Below are 15,984 nucleotides of genomic sequence, written 5' to 3' on the forward strand. Positions count from 1 at the left end.
AGGCACTTCAGCAAAGGCAAATCTTGGAGTCCAAAAGAACCCTGAACCGAGGCCCTGAACCACTCAGATCGCTCAAACCATGAACAAACAAGCCGACCATCCGGCATCGGTTCCCATCAAAAGAGAGTGGCGGGTGTGGGGCCGGGAGTCCCTGGACGATGACGCCCCAGAAAGTCGGTCGGAGGGCGGGGCGGAGATGCCCAAAAGAGGTTATTCCAGACTCCCCGAGTCTCCACTTTTGCCATCCGCCATGGCAATCCGCGCCCCACCCTTCACCAACATTGCCCGCACCGGCAGGCAAACAAAACATGGGATTTTAATCTCGCCGTGCCTTACCCTCGTGACACACACGCGACACCATACCATGAGATTCGTATCGGGAACCCCATTCATGAGGCTCTTTCGTGACATCCCGCCTTGTCGTGGGGGCTCCCGTTACTCGGTCCAATTGTCCCGAAAGTCTGTTTTGTCTCCTTGATCAGATATCAAATTTCCCACGACGCCTGTTCATCTCCGCAAGTCATGGTGATGTTGGTCAGAGGACAACGGAGCTGCCTCAAGAAACCGCGGAACATGTCACCGAGGCAGATGATATTGGTAGCGGTTGAAGTCTAATCAGAGAAGGTTCAGGTGCCTCGTAGGATTGAAGACGATCAGATGACAACGTCTTTGTCGTCGCCGCCGCCGCCGCACTTACCAGTCACCATCATCGCCGCTTACTCCCGGCGATGATCATGACAATCGGATCCTTAGATGCGGCAATACCGCTCGGGGCTGTGGTTGTGCCACTGGCCGGTATCAGTCATTCACTTCTCCGCAGCGGCTACGCTATCAGGGAACACGGAATAGAGTGTTTGGTTGCAGCTTTCAGTATATTCAATCTTGAACTACCTAGACGTATTTACCGAGTAGACATTGTGGCAGTCGGTGACGCTGCTGCATACTCAAAAGTTCATTCTAGAGAATGAGAAAGTTTGATGACTGGTGTCAATCAGAGCGCAAAAAATGAGATCCGTTGTAGAATCGAAAACAAACGGTGCGGCGACTGAGCCGTTGGTATCTTTTTGAAGTATTCCCTCTCCATTCCTTTCCCGTTCCATCAAAAAATTGAAGTATACCTGATAATCATACTTCAACGCCCGAATATCATGCTCTTCGTACTATCTCTTTCAGACCTGTCGTAAATGAGGGGTATCTCTCGGCTTTCGGTCCAGCCCAGGCCGGAGGTATCAAGGTCTCCAACCTTTGTCTTTTTCTTTTTGTTTTTTTTGGTCTTTTGGTCTTTGTCTTGTCGATACTTCGTAGATACCATGCTAAAACTTGGTTGATGATGCTGTGTCGAGGTGTCCATACGAACTTTGTCGTTGATGACCCTCCGTCGGCTGCGCCCTGCCGCTCTGCACGCTCGTCTTCTTCAGGGCCTTCTCATCTCGCATGCCCGAGTAGTGGTCATCATCCACGGCAGACGCATCGCTACCGAACTGTGGAAAGCGGGAGTCGTTGCCATGGGATCTGGGAGGGCTTCGCGGGCTCATGGCTGGGCGGTCGTCGCCGGTGTAGCGCAACCCGCCCTCACCACGGCCTTTGTCGGGCATGGCCATGCCAACCAAGGCGCGGATGATGCCAATGAGGACGACAATGACGTAGACGAGAAGGATGCCGGTAGAGATGAGCGCTTCCTTGATGATGCCTCGTCGAAGCATATCGGTAACATGAGTCACGGCGCCAGTCACCTCGTCGGTTGACACACTTGAAGGTGACGATAGGAAGGTCTTGAGGTCTGAGTCGCCCGAGATGGACTCTTGAGCCCCGAGGCTGAATGTGTCGTTGTCGAAAAGAGGGAACGAGATCTGCGAGTGATCGTGGACCCAAGTTAGTCCCTTCTGGACAGCCTCGACCTTGAGACCAATAGTACAGCGAATAACGTCCTTGATGGGATTGATGAGGATGGTACCGTTGAATACAGTCTCCAGACCAGTCGTCATGGTGTTGGTGAATGTGTTCAGCGTGTCGTTGACAGCCGAGGTAGCGTTGGTGACGTAGCCGAGCATGTCTTGATTGATCTCGTTCTGCGTTGATAGCACAACACCGTTGGCATCATCAGCCCACTGCTTGGAGACATCCTGTAGCGAGGTGACGACTTCGCCGGCAAATTCGCCGACCTGGTTGGCAAGGGCGGGCACCTCTCTTTCGACAGCCTTGAGCAGGACGTACTGGCACAGGCAAGAGAAGAAGCCAGCAATGGCAAGGGCCAAGACGAATAGAGCAGGAAGTGATGTAGCGTACGCAATGGCCCAGCGAACCAAGATCTGACGACGGCCTTTGAACTTGGAAGCAATCTTAATACCCCAGGTAGCGGTCATTGGGCGGGAAGCAATGTAGACCACATCCATCGAGTCGTACTGGTGGCTGGCCATGATCTGAGCGTGCTTTCGCTCGCGTCTCCAGCGCCTGATCTCCAGCCAGGCCATGGGTGCGATAACCAGCACAGCCAAGATGGAGAGAACGACAATGAAGATGATGCGAGCCTTCTGGATCATGTCGCGGAGGTTGTTAAAGAAGTCGGAGATGTTGTTGTTGGTCGAGCAGAACTGCAGCGCCTGCTTCTGGGCGACAGGGAAGACTGATCGATCGAACTTGTAGCCCTTGTAGGCGTCGTTGACGGTCTGCTTGAGCAGGTTGAAAGGGAACGAGATAGCCTGAGCCGTCAAGTTCTGAACCTCCTCAAAGGTAGGGAGGTCATCGTTGAGCTTGTTGATGTCGCTGACGAAGCCGCTGGAGTCGATCTTGATGTCGCGCAGGTCGTTGACAGGCCCCGAGAAGTCGACCTTGGGAAAGTCGGGCAGAACGCTACCAAGGACAGAGTTTTCGATTGCGTCCACGGCCTTGTTGATACCATCCGAGAGGCTCTTAGCCTTAGAATCGATTGTATTGCTGATGTCGCCAACCACCTTGTTCATGGCGTCGGTAACCTTCTTGGTAACGTCAGAGGCAACATCAAGGCCGCCATGGATGAAGGCAGTGATAAGACAGGTGTACATCGATGTCATCATGTTGATGACGAAGATGATGAGATTCTGAACACCAGTGAGTATCAGACCCAGAGCAGCAACCATGCCGTCGAGGGTCTTCTCGATGCCCTTTGCCGACAGCTCGTTGACACCGACAGAGAGATAGTGAGGCATCGAGGCCATGGCGCTGCCAATATCTTCGACCTTTGTGCAAGCAGAGAGTGCTTTTTGATTCGCGTCGTCGACATTATCGTTGAGGCTGGCGATGAGCAAGATGACTCTGAGAAGTACGAGCAATAGTAGGATCGTCCAGCGGTTCAGCCAGATCTGAGAGAGCCTAGCTGAGAGACTAAGGTATGGTGTTATGGTGGGAGAAGTGTCGGCTCGCGCTTGTTGCGTCTTTCTAAGTTCCGCCATCTCTAGCGAGTCCGACCTGAGGGAGTCGGGGACGGCCGGGTAGGCCGCCTCCTCCTTGCGATTCCGTGAGGAAAACATGTTGATTCTATCGAAGAATGTAAGAAGCCGATGCGAGTATTTCTGAGCCAGCAGAGAAAAATGAATGATAAAATAAGGGGAAGAAGAAAGGCGAATGCAAGAAATGAAGCAAATAGAACGGCGGTCGACGTCGAGGAGAAATTAATCGTTGGAGTTTGGTGATGAAATTAGGTGAATCACTCGACACGAAGAGGGAAAGAGGAAAAAGTGACGAAGGAAAGAGAGCGACAAAGGAAACTCGTCAAGCACTGATTTCTGAACAAGCTTCTATTCATTCATTGTGGGGTATTTTTTTCGGGAGAAGATATGGATACACAGGACGAGGATGACTTGGAAGGACGACAGAGACCAGAGAGGATGGGAATGACTGGGCAATACGCATAATAAAAGGAAGCCGACTAACACGGCCAGGTCCACAGGATCACCTAGCAATAGGCGCGCAACAATAGGAACAAAGTCGAGAAAAGAAAACAAAGGCGGCTTACCTGATTCACACCACAATGCCAAAGAAAGCCAGCAATGGGCCCTTTGGCCGTGGCCTTGAAGGGAAATTACCTCGACTTGGCCCAAATCTTTGTTTCGTTTGGCGACACCCGGTGAGGGTGGATATGGGGATCTGGGCGAGGCTCGTTTTCTAAGCGCGCTCAACAGACGCTCTCAGCCAACCAAATCTGTCGTCCGGGGTCACGATGAGCGGCTGCCCAAACGCTGCTAAGGCAAGGTGATATTTTCGGAGGCCGAAATGGGGCTCTTGAGATTTGATGTCGTGTTGCCCGTATTTAGATCGGATGATGTTATGCCCTGTTACGATAGACTCGATCCGTCTTGTCGAAGCCAGGGCTGGGTGTGAGGTGAGAGCTAAGAGCTGAGCGCTGGATATGTGATCGCTTGGCGAGAGTGAGGAGTTGTGAGGTAGAATTTCGTTGCTCCTACAACGAGGTCTTATCGAACGATGAGACTCTTGCTTGAAACTTGCTGAGTGAAACTGAGTTGCAGTATCACAAGAGCTATAGCCCTACTCAAGTCAGGCCAACAGTTGGTGGCTTCATGAATGGGGGCGAACTCGAGAGTGATATACAAGTCGAGATTTGAGTCACTGAACAAGGGGACACCACGGAGCAACGGTTGAATGGTGCCCATCTTTCCAAAAATCGCCTTTCCGGGGGTGTCGCAGAGGATAGAAGGCATTTTAACACAACCTGGTCTCGCTCATAGGCTCGGGTTGATCCAGAGAGCTCACGACAAGAATGCGCTGCGACGTCATTGGCAAGACTGGGGGATTATTGCGGAGAGCCTCCCACCCGTGCCACCTCGTAAGGATAAGGTACCGTTCTGGCGCCAGGTGAACGGCGCCGCTCCAGTGGCATCCCCGTCGCGAGTCACGCCAGCAGACCAGGTGGTTACCGGTGGCTGTGCCCGGCGGAGGAGGCATGGACGGGTTTGGTGCCGTTGCGGGCGGAGAAACGGTGAGTTGGCCTGGTTAGGCTGGTCTGGACAATTCTGGATTTGCTGGAGGCATCCGGGGATGTCGCGAGGTTTGTGTGGTTTTCTCTCGGAAACTGCACGAAGGGTCACGGTGACCGGGGAGAGGATGTGAGGGACCGCAGCGAGCGAAGCAGGAACAGAGCAAAGATCGTCAGCCAGCAGACGAAAAGAGACGGCGGATGGCTGGCGCCAGCAGGGGATCCCTGGAGGTATTGCCAAACACTTTGTCCAATCGTCGTGAGAAAAGAGCAGTTCGGCTCTCGCCGCTAACGTCTAATCCTTGTAAGTATATGGCAAGAATGGCCGGGAATTGGATAGGATAATGGTGAAAGAGTGGATATGGACCCTAGATGGGTTTCTTGGTGTTGTGATCCGTGACTGGTTGTTGCTCGTCGTCTGTCCTTGGGGTCCTTGCTGAGCAACAAGCAATGATCGATGCCAAGCCTTTGCCACCGACCACCACGGAATGCTAAAAACCGGTTTATGACAGGAACGGTCTTTTGGAGGCTGATCTTGGTCAGACGGTAGGAAAAGCTTGTCGAAATCCCACAAATCGTGGCATCCCAGGAATGTTCGTTTAATGGCATTGGCCGGTCATTCACTTCAGGCACAGATAAGACGAAGAGTTGGAAGGCAAGAAGGCAAGGAAGGAACGCAACGTAGGATGGCCTTCACTGCTTCTTTCCTGACTTTTCCGACGTTGGCCCCCTCTTGCCGATGAGAGGCGCAGGCGCAGTCAGAGATGGTGAGGGTGAGATTGGTCATTGAGGTCGCCTTCCAAGTCGCATTTCTGTGCCATTGCCCCTTCCTCGCAAGATCATTCAGGTACCATTAAGGGAAGTCCATGGAACTTGGAGTGTTGCGGCAATTGGCAGTGGCTCCACTAAACAAGAAGTTCGCACTTGCCCTGTGCATCCAAGCTCCCACGCTCTGTCACTCCTTCCTTCTTTCTGTGGGGTCGTCTCAAGTCTTGACGCTGGCAAGGATTGATTGGCCGACGGTGGCCCGCGCTCTGCGACGATGGGCGCTTCGCTACAGAATTCATGGCTGCCAGCCATGAGGCCGGCGCTTGCGATTTTTGGCCCAGAAAGCATCTGTCCCTCCAAATGAGAGAATCATTCACGGTCAGGTCCGTGGATAATACATCGTGGGCCTTCCTCATTCAGTCTACCATGTTATTACACGAGTTGTGTGTAAAGTTTGTTGCAGTCTAACAGTGAACTGCATCATTATTGATAATTGCTGCTACAAGTCAGTCGGCTTCGTCCAACTGTCTGGCATTGCATTGACATGACTTGCTTCAGCTGCGCCTTGGGCCAGTCACTTTAGTATGCATTTTTGCAAACTCACCTGAAAACTCTCTGTACGAGACTCCCCAGTCTCAGTCATCCTAGCACCGTCTTGTTGGCTGGTAAGATTGCACGTCAGATGCGCAGTCACCCATGGCTTCCAACCTTCTACGGTGACGACATACCTTCTCCAGAGAACTGTGGCTTGACCTGCAGTGCTTGCCTGTGCCACAATTGCGGACCCAAGTCCAACTTTCCATCCCAGTGTCACGTGCTTGGACTGTGATGGGCCCAGACCCGACTTGGACCTGCCCGACGTGCCTTCCAGGTTAAGCACGGTCAAGCACAGGAAGAACAAAATTCCGACACGCCCATTTTTCACAGGATCCATGCCACTTTCCAGCCTCCTGCCCCTGTCCGACCTTGCGCATCATATTCACAGCTCAACCCACGCTGCGTAGCAAGGAGCAATCTGTTTTCGGCAGGCGGTCTCGCCAAACTCAAACCTCGCTATCACATCTCCTACCAGTGCCACCACGGCTTGCCCTAGCACATCTTGACAAGCTGACAACACCTGAGAATCCTTCGCGACTCACCTTAATTCAAGGCCGTGATTGTCCAGAGACCGATTTGCGACCTCATTTTGTGATTGCTGGCATTGACACACATCCTTGTCACCTGATCAAACCCACTCTCGGAATCAACCCGACTCATTTCTAGGCCGCGCTGAAAATTCCTCTTGCGCGCAAAAAGTCTTCAGCCCTCCGACACGATCAGACACTCTTTTCTCTTCTTTGACAAGTCACAATCTGACCTTTGATCGCGCCCTGCATTCTGCATACGCGACAGCCACAATGGCCGAACCACCTCGTGACATCTCCTCCATCCTCGCTGCCCTAGGTAGGTACCCGAGACACGACACGAATCTGTTTCTGCACCCTCGAACACAGACTGATCGCATTTATTCATTCAGGCGCAGCACAAAGAGGCACATCTTCGACGCCGACCCAAGGACAGCCCGGCATGCCGCCTAGCTATCCTCCTCCTCCCGGTGGCCAGCCGCCTCCTTCCTACCCCCCGATGCCCCAGCAGAACGCGCCCCCGTATGGCGGCGGCGGTGGCTACCCGGGACTCCCCCAGCCTACATCCAGCGGCAGTCTGGATCTTAGCTCTATCCGACCCGTCAACTCTGGCACAGTCAGCATCGCCGATGCCATCGCGCAAGCCAAGGCCTTCGCTGCTGAGAAGGGCGTGGCATCCTACGACCGACCCCTCGTCTACTCCAACGAAGCCCCCCGCGGCCAGGATTCTCGAGCCTACGGCCGATCCTCGCGGTCGCGCTCTCCTTCCAACCGTCGCGACCAGTTCCGCGACAACTTCAACCCCTACAGAGACGAGCGCCGGGACGATCGCCCTGCTCCACGAGACTATGGTCACCGCGAGCGATCCTACAGCCCTGGCCCGCGTGGTCGCACTTTCTCTCCTCGCAACTCTAACGGCAGAGAGCGATCTCCGCTGAGAGGAAGTGGCGGTGGTGACGACAACGCCGAGACAATTCAGATTGAGTCGAGCCTTGTTGGTCTCATTATCGGTAGACAAGGCGAAAACCTTCGTCGCATCGAGTCAGAGTCCAATTGTCGGGTGCAGTTCCTCCCCTCCAGCGATAATGGTCCTTTCCGCCAGTGCAAGATCAGTGGTCCCAGGGCACAGCGCAGTGAAGTCAAGGAGGCCATCAACCGCATTATCGACGATAGTGGCATGGGCGCCATCAACCGTGGCGCTGCGAACCCCAAGGGACCCCCACCTCGCGACCACCGCGGCGGACCACCTGGAGCAAACGCTGCCGCCGCTGCCGCCGCTGCCGGAGCCGGAGCTGCAGCTCTTCGCGACGGCGAGGACTGCATGCAGATTATGGTACCCGATAGAACCGTGGGCCTGATCATCGGTCGCGGTGGCGAGACCATTCGCGATTTGCAGGAGCGGTCTGGCTGCCACATCAATATTGTTGGTGAATCCAAGAGTGTCAATGGACTTCGACCTGTCAACCTCATCGGCTCTCGTGAATCAGCTGCCCAAGCCAAGGATCTGATCATGGAGATTGTGGATAGCGACAGCCGAAACGAGGGCCAACCTGCAGCCCCCACCAAGAAGCCCCAGAGACACGACGGTGGTGGTCATCAGAGAGACTCTGCGCCCATGGGTGGAGCGGGCGGCGGCAGCGGTGACAAGATCAACGACGCCATCTACGTCCCATCCGAGGCTGTGGGTATGATTATTGGCAAGGGCGGCGAGACCATCCGTGATATGCAGAACGGCACTGGTTGCAAGATCAATGTTGCCCAGTCCTCCGGTCCAGGCGAGGTTCAGCGCGAGATTGCCCTTATCGGCTCGCGCGATAGTATCGCCAGAGCCAAGCAGGCGATTGAAGAAAAGGTTGACGCAGTGGTAAGTGACAGGCCTCGATTCTACCGTATATCCAATTGTAACTAACATGACAACAGCGCCAGAAGAACTCTGGAGGCGGTGGCGGTGGTCGCGGTCGTCAAAACCAAGACTATGATAGAAGCTACTCTCAACAGGGATCTAACCCATCAGCATCAGGATCTGCTAACCCACCAGCTGCTCAAGCTCCCGCTGGAGCCGACGGAGCCGACCCATATGCGCAATGTAAGTCTATCAATGACACGGCCAGCAACTGGTATCGTATACTAACCTTCTGTAGATGGTGGATACCAGAACTACCTTGCCCTCTGGTACCAGTCCCTCGTTTATCAGCAACAACAAGGCGGCGGTGCGGCCGGTCAGCCCGGTGCAGCGCCTCCTGGAGCCTCATAGAGGTTTTTGCATGCACCCTTTCCGGTAGGGGACATGCTTGTGTGATGTGATTGATCACTTGCCTTGGACCTCGACTTGATGCCTCTTTTCGCATTACGTATACTGAAGCACCGCACATGCACGTTGACTATGGAGGCTCATGGCAGTGCGCATTTACGAACCATTCAACGACTGATACCTTCTTATCCCGCTGGACTTGCAACAGCACAGCGCCCACCTTGTTTTCTTTGGACAAAATCACGAATTAGGGGAGAGGACCACCCACGGAAGAGCTAGGCAAGCTGCCTCTGGCTTTGCTTAAGCGCGCTGATATCTCGATGCACTGAACCTGGCATTTGACGATGATGATGGCACGTTCTCGCTTGCACATGATCCTTGACTGTCATGAACTGGATTCGACTCTTGACATGGACATGGTGCTCAATGCTGCTCTGCAACATGGACTTACTCCACATTCTCCATGATGCACACTCCTGACGCCTATGTGACGGCAAGGACACCTTTTTGCTGGGTCTTGCGAGCATTCCTGGACTTGACAACTTTGGCACCTACTACCTCGTGGAACATTTGCAAGAGTGGCCATGATGAACTTTTGAGACCCTTGCCTGCTGTCATGATGCAGCTGCAGGGCACTACTTGGGTGTGGTTCGCCTGAGGACATACTCTGCCTCTAGGAATGGCATCCGCCTCCACCTCATCTGCATGGTTTTCGACTAAATCTTTCCGTGGATACACGGTCACACTTTTCCCGAGTAAAGCTCGCTTCCACGGGTTCTATCGTATAGTCCATCTTCCCTTCTCAGTCTTCGTGGGTACAATGCCTGACCGGCATCTTTTCATGCGATATGCAAAATTGATTCCCAATTTTCTTTGCTTTCCGGTGGATGAAGCGCAACTAGGGACGCGAAATAGGCAAAGGGAAAACAAAAAGAAAAAGCGCACTCTGTATAATAGTTAATTCCGAGTTAAATGAATTTTCTCGACCTTGTTAGACACATGTGATGTGTGAGTCCTAGAGCAAATTTTCTTTTGTACATCACATGCGATCTTCTTCACTCGCGTTCTCAAGGGAACACTTCTTCACACCTCAGCTCCAATGAACAAACCTGTTTGACAACTCATGACAAATGTACGCACGATCCGGAAACGTCTCTTTAGCAGGACACTGTCGTCGAAACAGAGTGAACGTAGTGTTGAGTGCTCAACAAACAAGTTTGAAAATAGGTACAAGATAAGCAACATCCGTGATGCCACGTGCTGAGGGGCTGGCGCTGTGGTCGCCCCGGATGTGTAGGAAGCTGTGCCTCCCGAGACGTGACGGGGTACGATGGCGGCATGAGGGAAACCTTGTTTTTTCTTAGGTAAGGTGATGCAGGCCCAGATCATCCAGATTTGAGCGAGTGAGGCAGTTGTAGTCATCTTCACATGATAAAGAGGGTGAATGATTTGGACTCTTCAAATGTTACATGGGGATGAGGATGGAGATGTTTGCATGGAGATGGGAAGACGTGATTGGGGATCAGACCATGTCATTCGATTTTGCAAGGTACAGATGAGATTTGGACTATAGTGATGATGTATCGATGTGTTGTGTACAGAGATTGATGGATTGATTGTAAAGCAGATGGCTTTGGAGAGCGATTGAGGGACAGTAAGTGATGTGTGAGAATGACCTCCCATGGTCGTGGAATCTTCGTTCCATGAAATTCTTTCGCCCTCTCTACCTCTAGTGCCATACATCATCTGCATCTTCTCTGCCTACCTCTTGGTTTCATGACTGATGTGACTGTCACAAGCAATTAAAGCCGGATCAGCAGGAGAGAAGAGAGCAGGGGAAGGTGAAGAATGATCATCATCAGTCATTGTCAATAATAATCCAGGCTGATGCGACCGGCGTTGTAACACTACATTCGGGGTGGACCGGTGGCCAGTAGACGATGGACGGTCATGTTAAGCCCGTGGCCTAGACCAGGGCCGATATTCGCGGCAGAGATTCTTGCATGCTCATCATTATCTGTAGGAGCCTGTGCGGGACTGAGCCGCGAGCGAGTGTGGTAGTATCCGTGGCGTGGCGTGGCAGGCAGCAAACTTTGATTGATCTTCGCCGTTGAATGGCACTTTGTGTGGGAGAGCCTCAGAAACAGAGAGACATGTGTGAGGCAGGGGGGGAAAGGGGTCCTTCGAAATCGTGGTGTCATCGAACAGACATGTTTTTTTCTCTCGCTTATCGGCCCTGATGCGGACTGCGGGAAACATCAGGCTTGAGATTTGCTTTTCAGAAATCTTGCTGCAAGTTGACTATTGCGGTATGTGGACTGAAGTTTTGATTTCCATCTCGCAGGTGTTTTGGGTGATGGGCAAGTGTGAAAGTAAAGTGAGATAAAGTGTAGATATTCTCGCCTGTGCGGGTGCATGTGCATGGTTGATGTACGTGAGGTTTATCTCTCTTACCCTCATCTGTCTGCTTGTCTGGATGCATGTGAAATGTCCTTGCGAGCTTCAAGTCTGTGCTGCGCCGTGTGCTCTGTCCCTTTTCTCACCCTATCTCAATCTTCCTGTTGAATCTCCCTGTTGAATCTCCCTGTTGAATCTCTTTGGCGATAAGGTTCCATTTGGTTGTTGGTGTGTAAGCTTTCTAAACGGTTCATCTAGAAATCAAAAACCACTGGTGCTTGCGATCTGCACAGCCGACGCGTGCGGAAGGACGAGCGAGCCGAAAGTTCTGCGCGGCGGGAAGTATCTCCGACACCACGCCAAGAAACTGCCAGGCGATTTGACAAAACTTTGGTTTTATTTTTTTTTATCACGGGCGAGACAGGCAAGAGTTTGGCTGTGCTTCGATGCAAATCTCACGCGAGACATTTGTCGGACAGGGACGTGTATGCGTGTGTGGTCGCCCGTACGCACACCTCAACTCACAACCGCCCTTCTTACATGCGTCGCCTACCTACCTGTCAATGTCTGACTGATATGAATTAGCGAGAGCGAGGAGTGTAAGTAAGGTTAAGGTTGGTGTGGGAACAGAGAGACGTGATGAACCGACATGCCGTGCAGGGGAGGACGAGGGATGCGCAAGAGACTGCGTTTCTCCCTTCCCCCCGCATTGGTCGAGTCCCCGACTCTGCCGTCTGTCAGAAGCCGATTCGTTCATGGCCTCTGAAAGATGTACCGGTATCCGTCGGTAGGTCAGGATATGTGGTGTCACTCCTGTTCTGTTCGGATATTGTCATCCCACCGGCCGGCCGTAACAGGCGCTCAGTGACGGATGGGCGACGGCCTAAACCGAAAGGGCCACTCTAACTTCTCCGTAAACAACGGGGAAAGGAAAGAAAGAGGCGCACGAGCACGAGGTCCTCAGGTTGGTGTACCCGAGTCAACTTTTTGGGAAAGTTTGTTAACGGACGCTGAACAGCGTCGTTGATTCAGAATAGGTCAAGGGTCTAGGCCGTTCGAGCCAGCGAGCGTGGGAGAGAAAACGGGCTCTTCGAGCAGAAAAGGCGTGCGGATGTACGTGCTCCCGTGCCCGCATGTTGTTCTACGGAAGGCGGATTGTCGGACTGTGTGCTCCCTTCGAACCGTCTGCCTTATCTGGCCTTGCATGTGCCGATCCAAGGTTGCAATGCAGGATGACTTTTGGGGGGTCATGAGGGGGCAAGAGTGGGAGAATATGGGGGAGCATTTTGGGTATCACTGTGGCATGAGGCTGTGTTGAATGTAACAACAGCATCTCGAAACCATCGCCATAGCTATCTTGGGCCATAAGGACAGACGATCGAGGGGTTTGTTCCCTTAGAGAGAGCAGACTGACACATAACTGCTGATCCCCGCGGGAGACACTCAGAGACGCTTAGAGACAGAGACAGCGGAATGCGGGACTCGGGAGGGGACAACTTGAGGTCTGCCGTTTGCAAGGGAGCTTGATCCCGGAGCTATCCTGAAAGGGGCATGTTGCATTGCTCGCTTCGCGATCCATGCTCTGCCTCTCTCGCCCGGCCCTAAGACAATCCCATCTCAAAGCTTGTTTTTGCGCCGCGTGTCTCCCGTGCCTCCCGCACATCTCTTTCTGACTCTCGATCTTCGACTGTGAAGTGTCAATGGTAGAAGATATCCCGTGCCTACTCTTCTCTTGGATCTGTACTGGCGAAAGTCGTGCTACGTACGCAGAGACGAAAGGAAAAAGGCTCGGCGCAGTGTCTCAGCGCCGTTGGAAACAACAAGAAAAGCCATTTCCGTTCAAATCACCTCATCTCCACAGAGAAGAAAAGTTACACACGCTGAACAGAATTTGGGTGCCTGGAATGTCACTGCAAGAAATGTCTCGGGGCAAGATGCCCTCTTCCCTCTCGCCTCGCTCTACCCCCGTTCCCGTCCCACCCCTCCTTTTCGTGATCCTATGAAGCGTGGCCGCCAAAGGCCTTTTTTCTTACATACATACATCAACTCCACAGGACATCGTTCCTCACGATGGGAAGGCCTGTCTGTGTTCCCCGGCAGAGCGCCGCGGGCCGCGAGTGGATGTGCTGGGGTGGGTGTGCAGAAGAATTGGAGCACTCTCACACACACACACACACACACATACTTGTATACACACACGGATAGACGGGGAGAGGGGCATGGACATGGGCATGGCATGGCATGGCATACTACGTAGACAGAACAGTCATGAACAGAGAGAGAGAAACAAGCAGGATACTCAACTCGACAGCCAACAGCGAATGCAGCTCGCTTCTCACTTTCTTTCTCGTCTCGCGTCTTGATGTGCAGCTAAGCGGCGGCGCAAGGGCGAGGCTAAGCCGCATCCTGCATATAGTCTACTGCAAGACGGTTGGCTGTTGGCGAGCTGCATGGTGGATGGCAGGCTGGCAGCCAGAGATTCTGAGAGAGAGGGCGCTTCCTGCTCATCTATGATTGTTGCTTTTTTCACTCTCTTCGTCGTTCTTCCCCTTGAACCTCGTTTCTTCTTCTCAAGTTCACTTCCGGGAGAGGGCTTGGGCTGCATGAGCTCTTCTCGCTTCCTCTCCGAACTCCCTGTCTCTGATTCTGTCTGTCTCTCAGACTTCTCTACCCGTCGGCCCCTCACCCCCCTCACACACACCCCTACCCCCCCTTTATGATTCTGTCCTGGTGTATCCGTACCTGTCAGTGTGTCAACACAACCCGTCAAGCTCCAGGTCGCGTTTTTCTATCGAGATGTGCTAGGGCCCCCCCGTGCCGATCCTCTGAAAGCTTGTGGCTGCCCATCCGTCGACGATTGATTTTAGTTCATCCTTCTTCTGCCGTTCAACATTCTTTCCTTCTCCTCGAACCGTGTCCGACTAATTCTTATTTCTCTTACTCTCGAAAGACCTTGTTTACCCCCTCGTAAGGTCATTGCGGATTCAACTTCCAAACGGTCGATAAACAAGCATAAATCCTTCTTTGTCGTTTTCCCCTTGTCCTACCTACCTGATTGAACACTCGCACAACAAACTCATTCGCCCAGGGATCACTTTGGGGCTTGGGGGAACTCGAAAAACCACACTGCCACCTCTTCCCCTCTCGACATCGTACCCAGTCCTCCTCACAACCCCCTCCAAACAGCGCCTCAATCACCTCCCGCCTCGAAAGAGAACACAAAAGAAACACATACACACACACAATGTGCCGCCTCGTGCTCTTCGCGGGCACCTGCACCCGCTGCAACGAATCCCTCACCTGGGCCGACCTCTCCCAGCAGCTATCGTGCCTCGAGGCCAAGAACGCCGACAAGTTCGGCTCGTGTCGGCGTGGCGTCGACGTCGAGACACACGCCTTTGACCAGGAATGCGACGCCTGCGCCGGCGAGGACGAAGGCGTTGCCGGTATGGACTTTGGTGAGCAGGATTTTCAGCAGTATCATCATCAATATCAACAGTATCAGCAATACCAACACCCGTCATCAGCAGCATACACAGCAGCAGGATCGTCGTCATCGGCGTCAATACCACAACCCGGCTCGAGCAAGAGGAGCCGGGACGAAGGGGAGGGAAGGAAGAAGAAGAAGGCGAGGACGTGAAAAGCTTGATGAAGCTTGCGATAATGATGGAGTTATGACACGGTTCGAACTTTAGAGAGGATATTTGTCCATCTCTTCCTTTCCCCCCTCTCTCTCTACACTCCTGGCGAGGCGTTTGGTGTTCGACATGGAGCACATACATAATGGCATTGGGGACTTCAGAACTCGGGATACCACGGACGCGATGGTGTTGCACACATGCGGGATTGGCATTGGCATCAATCGATTGGAACCACATCAGCAACATCACAGGCACATGACGCATACGACGACGATCAGGACAAAAGGGCAGGCAATAATGTTATTTTTGGGCGGGCACACTGGGCTTCAAGGTCACAGGTGTGTGTGGCAGGCCTGCGGCGGACTCTCCGCTGCATTCCTGAGGGAGAGGAGAGATACCCTAGTCTACCTTTTACCTACGTTAGTGGCGTGGCGATCGGGAGGGGCTCCTAGCGAGGGGATCCGCGCCTCTTGGCATGCGGGTGATGTACGACACGTCTCGCATGCTCCCTCGCGAGCATCGAGAGGTCACGATGGATTGCTCTTTCACAAGAGAAGATTTTACTATTAATACAAAAGCGCAATTGATTTCGCAGCATGAGCCCTCATTTCGGTCCCTCATCATTTGTCCTGCTATTGAGGATCTCGTGGGGTGAGCCAGGGGTTCTTCCGCCATTGTATGATCAGATGAGGTAGATGACACTGCATGATCCGACCTAAATTCATCGCTGGCGATTAGTCGGTCGTGGGATGAAGCCATGTATCGTGATCGATCTGAGCATACGGATGGCACGATGCAGTGTTTGGCATTTCTGCTCTCTCAAGATGCCACTTA

At 53.1% G+C, this 15,984-nt stretch overlaps 4 protein-coding genes across 4 annotated transcripts; 2 read left to right on the forward strand and 2 right to left on the reverse strand.

Annotated features, from left to right (window-relative positions):
* Window positions 1-1,313: 1,313 nt before the first annotated feature.
* On the reverse strand, window positions 1,314-3,506 carry CCOS01_10922 (plasma membrane fusion protein PRM1; the record flags this gene model as incomplete). The annotated part of the gene is made up of 1 exon (XM_060459075.1): window positions 1,314-3,506. The coding sequence occupies one exon, from the start codon at window positions 3,504-3,506 to the stop codon at window positions 1,314-1,316; it is 2,193 nt and encodes a 730-aa protein (XP_060310877.1).
* A 1,260-nt stretch (window positions 3,507-4,766) lies between these two features.
* Window positions 4,767-5,195, reverse strand: CCOS01_10923 (uncharacterized protein; the record flags this gene model as incomplete). Its single annotated transcript, XM_060459076.1, has 1 exon — window positions 4,767-5,195. A coding segment is annotated over one exon (429 nt), but the record flags the coding sequence as incomplete, so codon positions are not given.
* Window positions 5,196-7,035: 1,840 nt separating this feature from the next.
* On the forward strand, window positions 7,036-9,115 carry CCOS01_10924 (KH domain-containing protein; the record flags this gene model as incomplete). The annotated part of the gene is made up of 4 exons (XM_060459077.1): window positions 7,036-7,180; window positions 7,254-8,725; window positions 8,782-8,947; window positions 9,003-9,115. Coding segments are annotated over 4 exons (1,896 nt in total), but the record flags the coding sequence as incomplete, so codon positions are not given.
* A 5,638-nt stretch (window positions 9,116-14,753) lies between these two features.
* On the forward strand, window positions 14,754-15,149 carry CCOS01_10925 (uncharacterized protein; the record flags this gene model as incomplete). The annotated part of the gene is made up of 1 exon (XM_060459078.1): window positions 14,754-15,149. One exon carries the CDS (start codon window positions 14,754-14,756, stop codon window positions 15,147-15,149), a length of 396 nt encoding a protein of 131 aa, XP_060310880.1.
* Window positions 15,150-15,984: the final 835 nt, after the last annotated feature.

The sequence above is a fragment of the Colletotrichum costaricense genome, assembly GCF_030867565.1.
Source record: "Colletotrichum costaricense strain IMI 309622 chromosome Unknown Scaffold_11.1, whole genome shotgun sequence".
In the NCBI taxonomy this organism is placed as follows: Eukaryota; Fungi; Ascomycota; class Sordariomycetes; order Glomerellales; family Glomerellaceae; genus Colletotrichum; species Colletotrichum costaricense.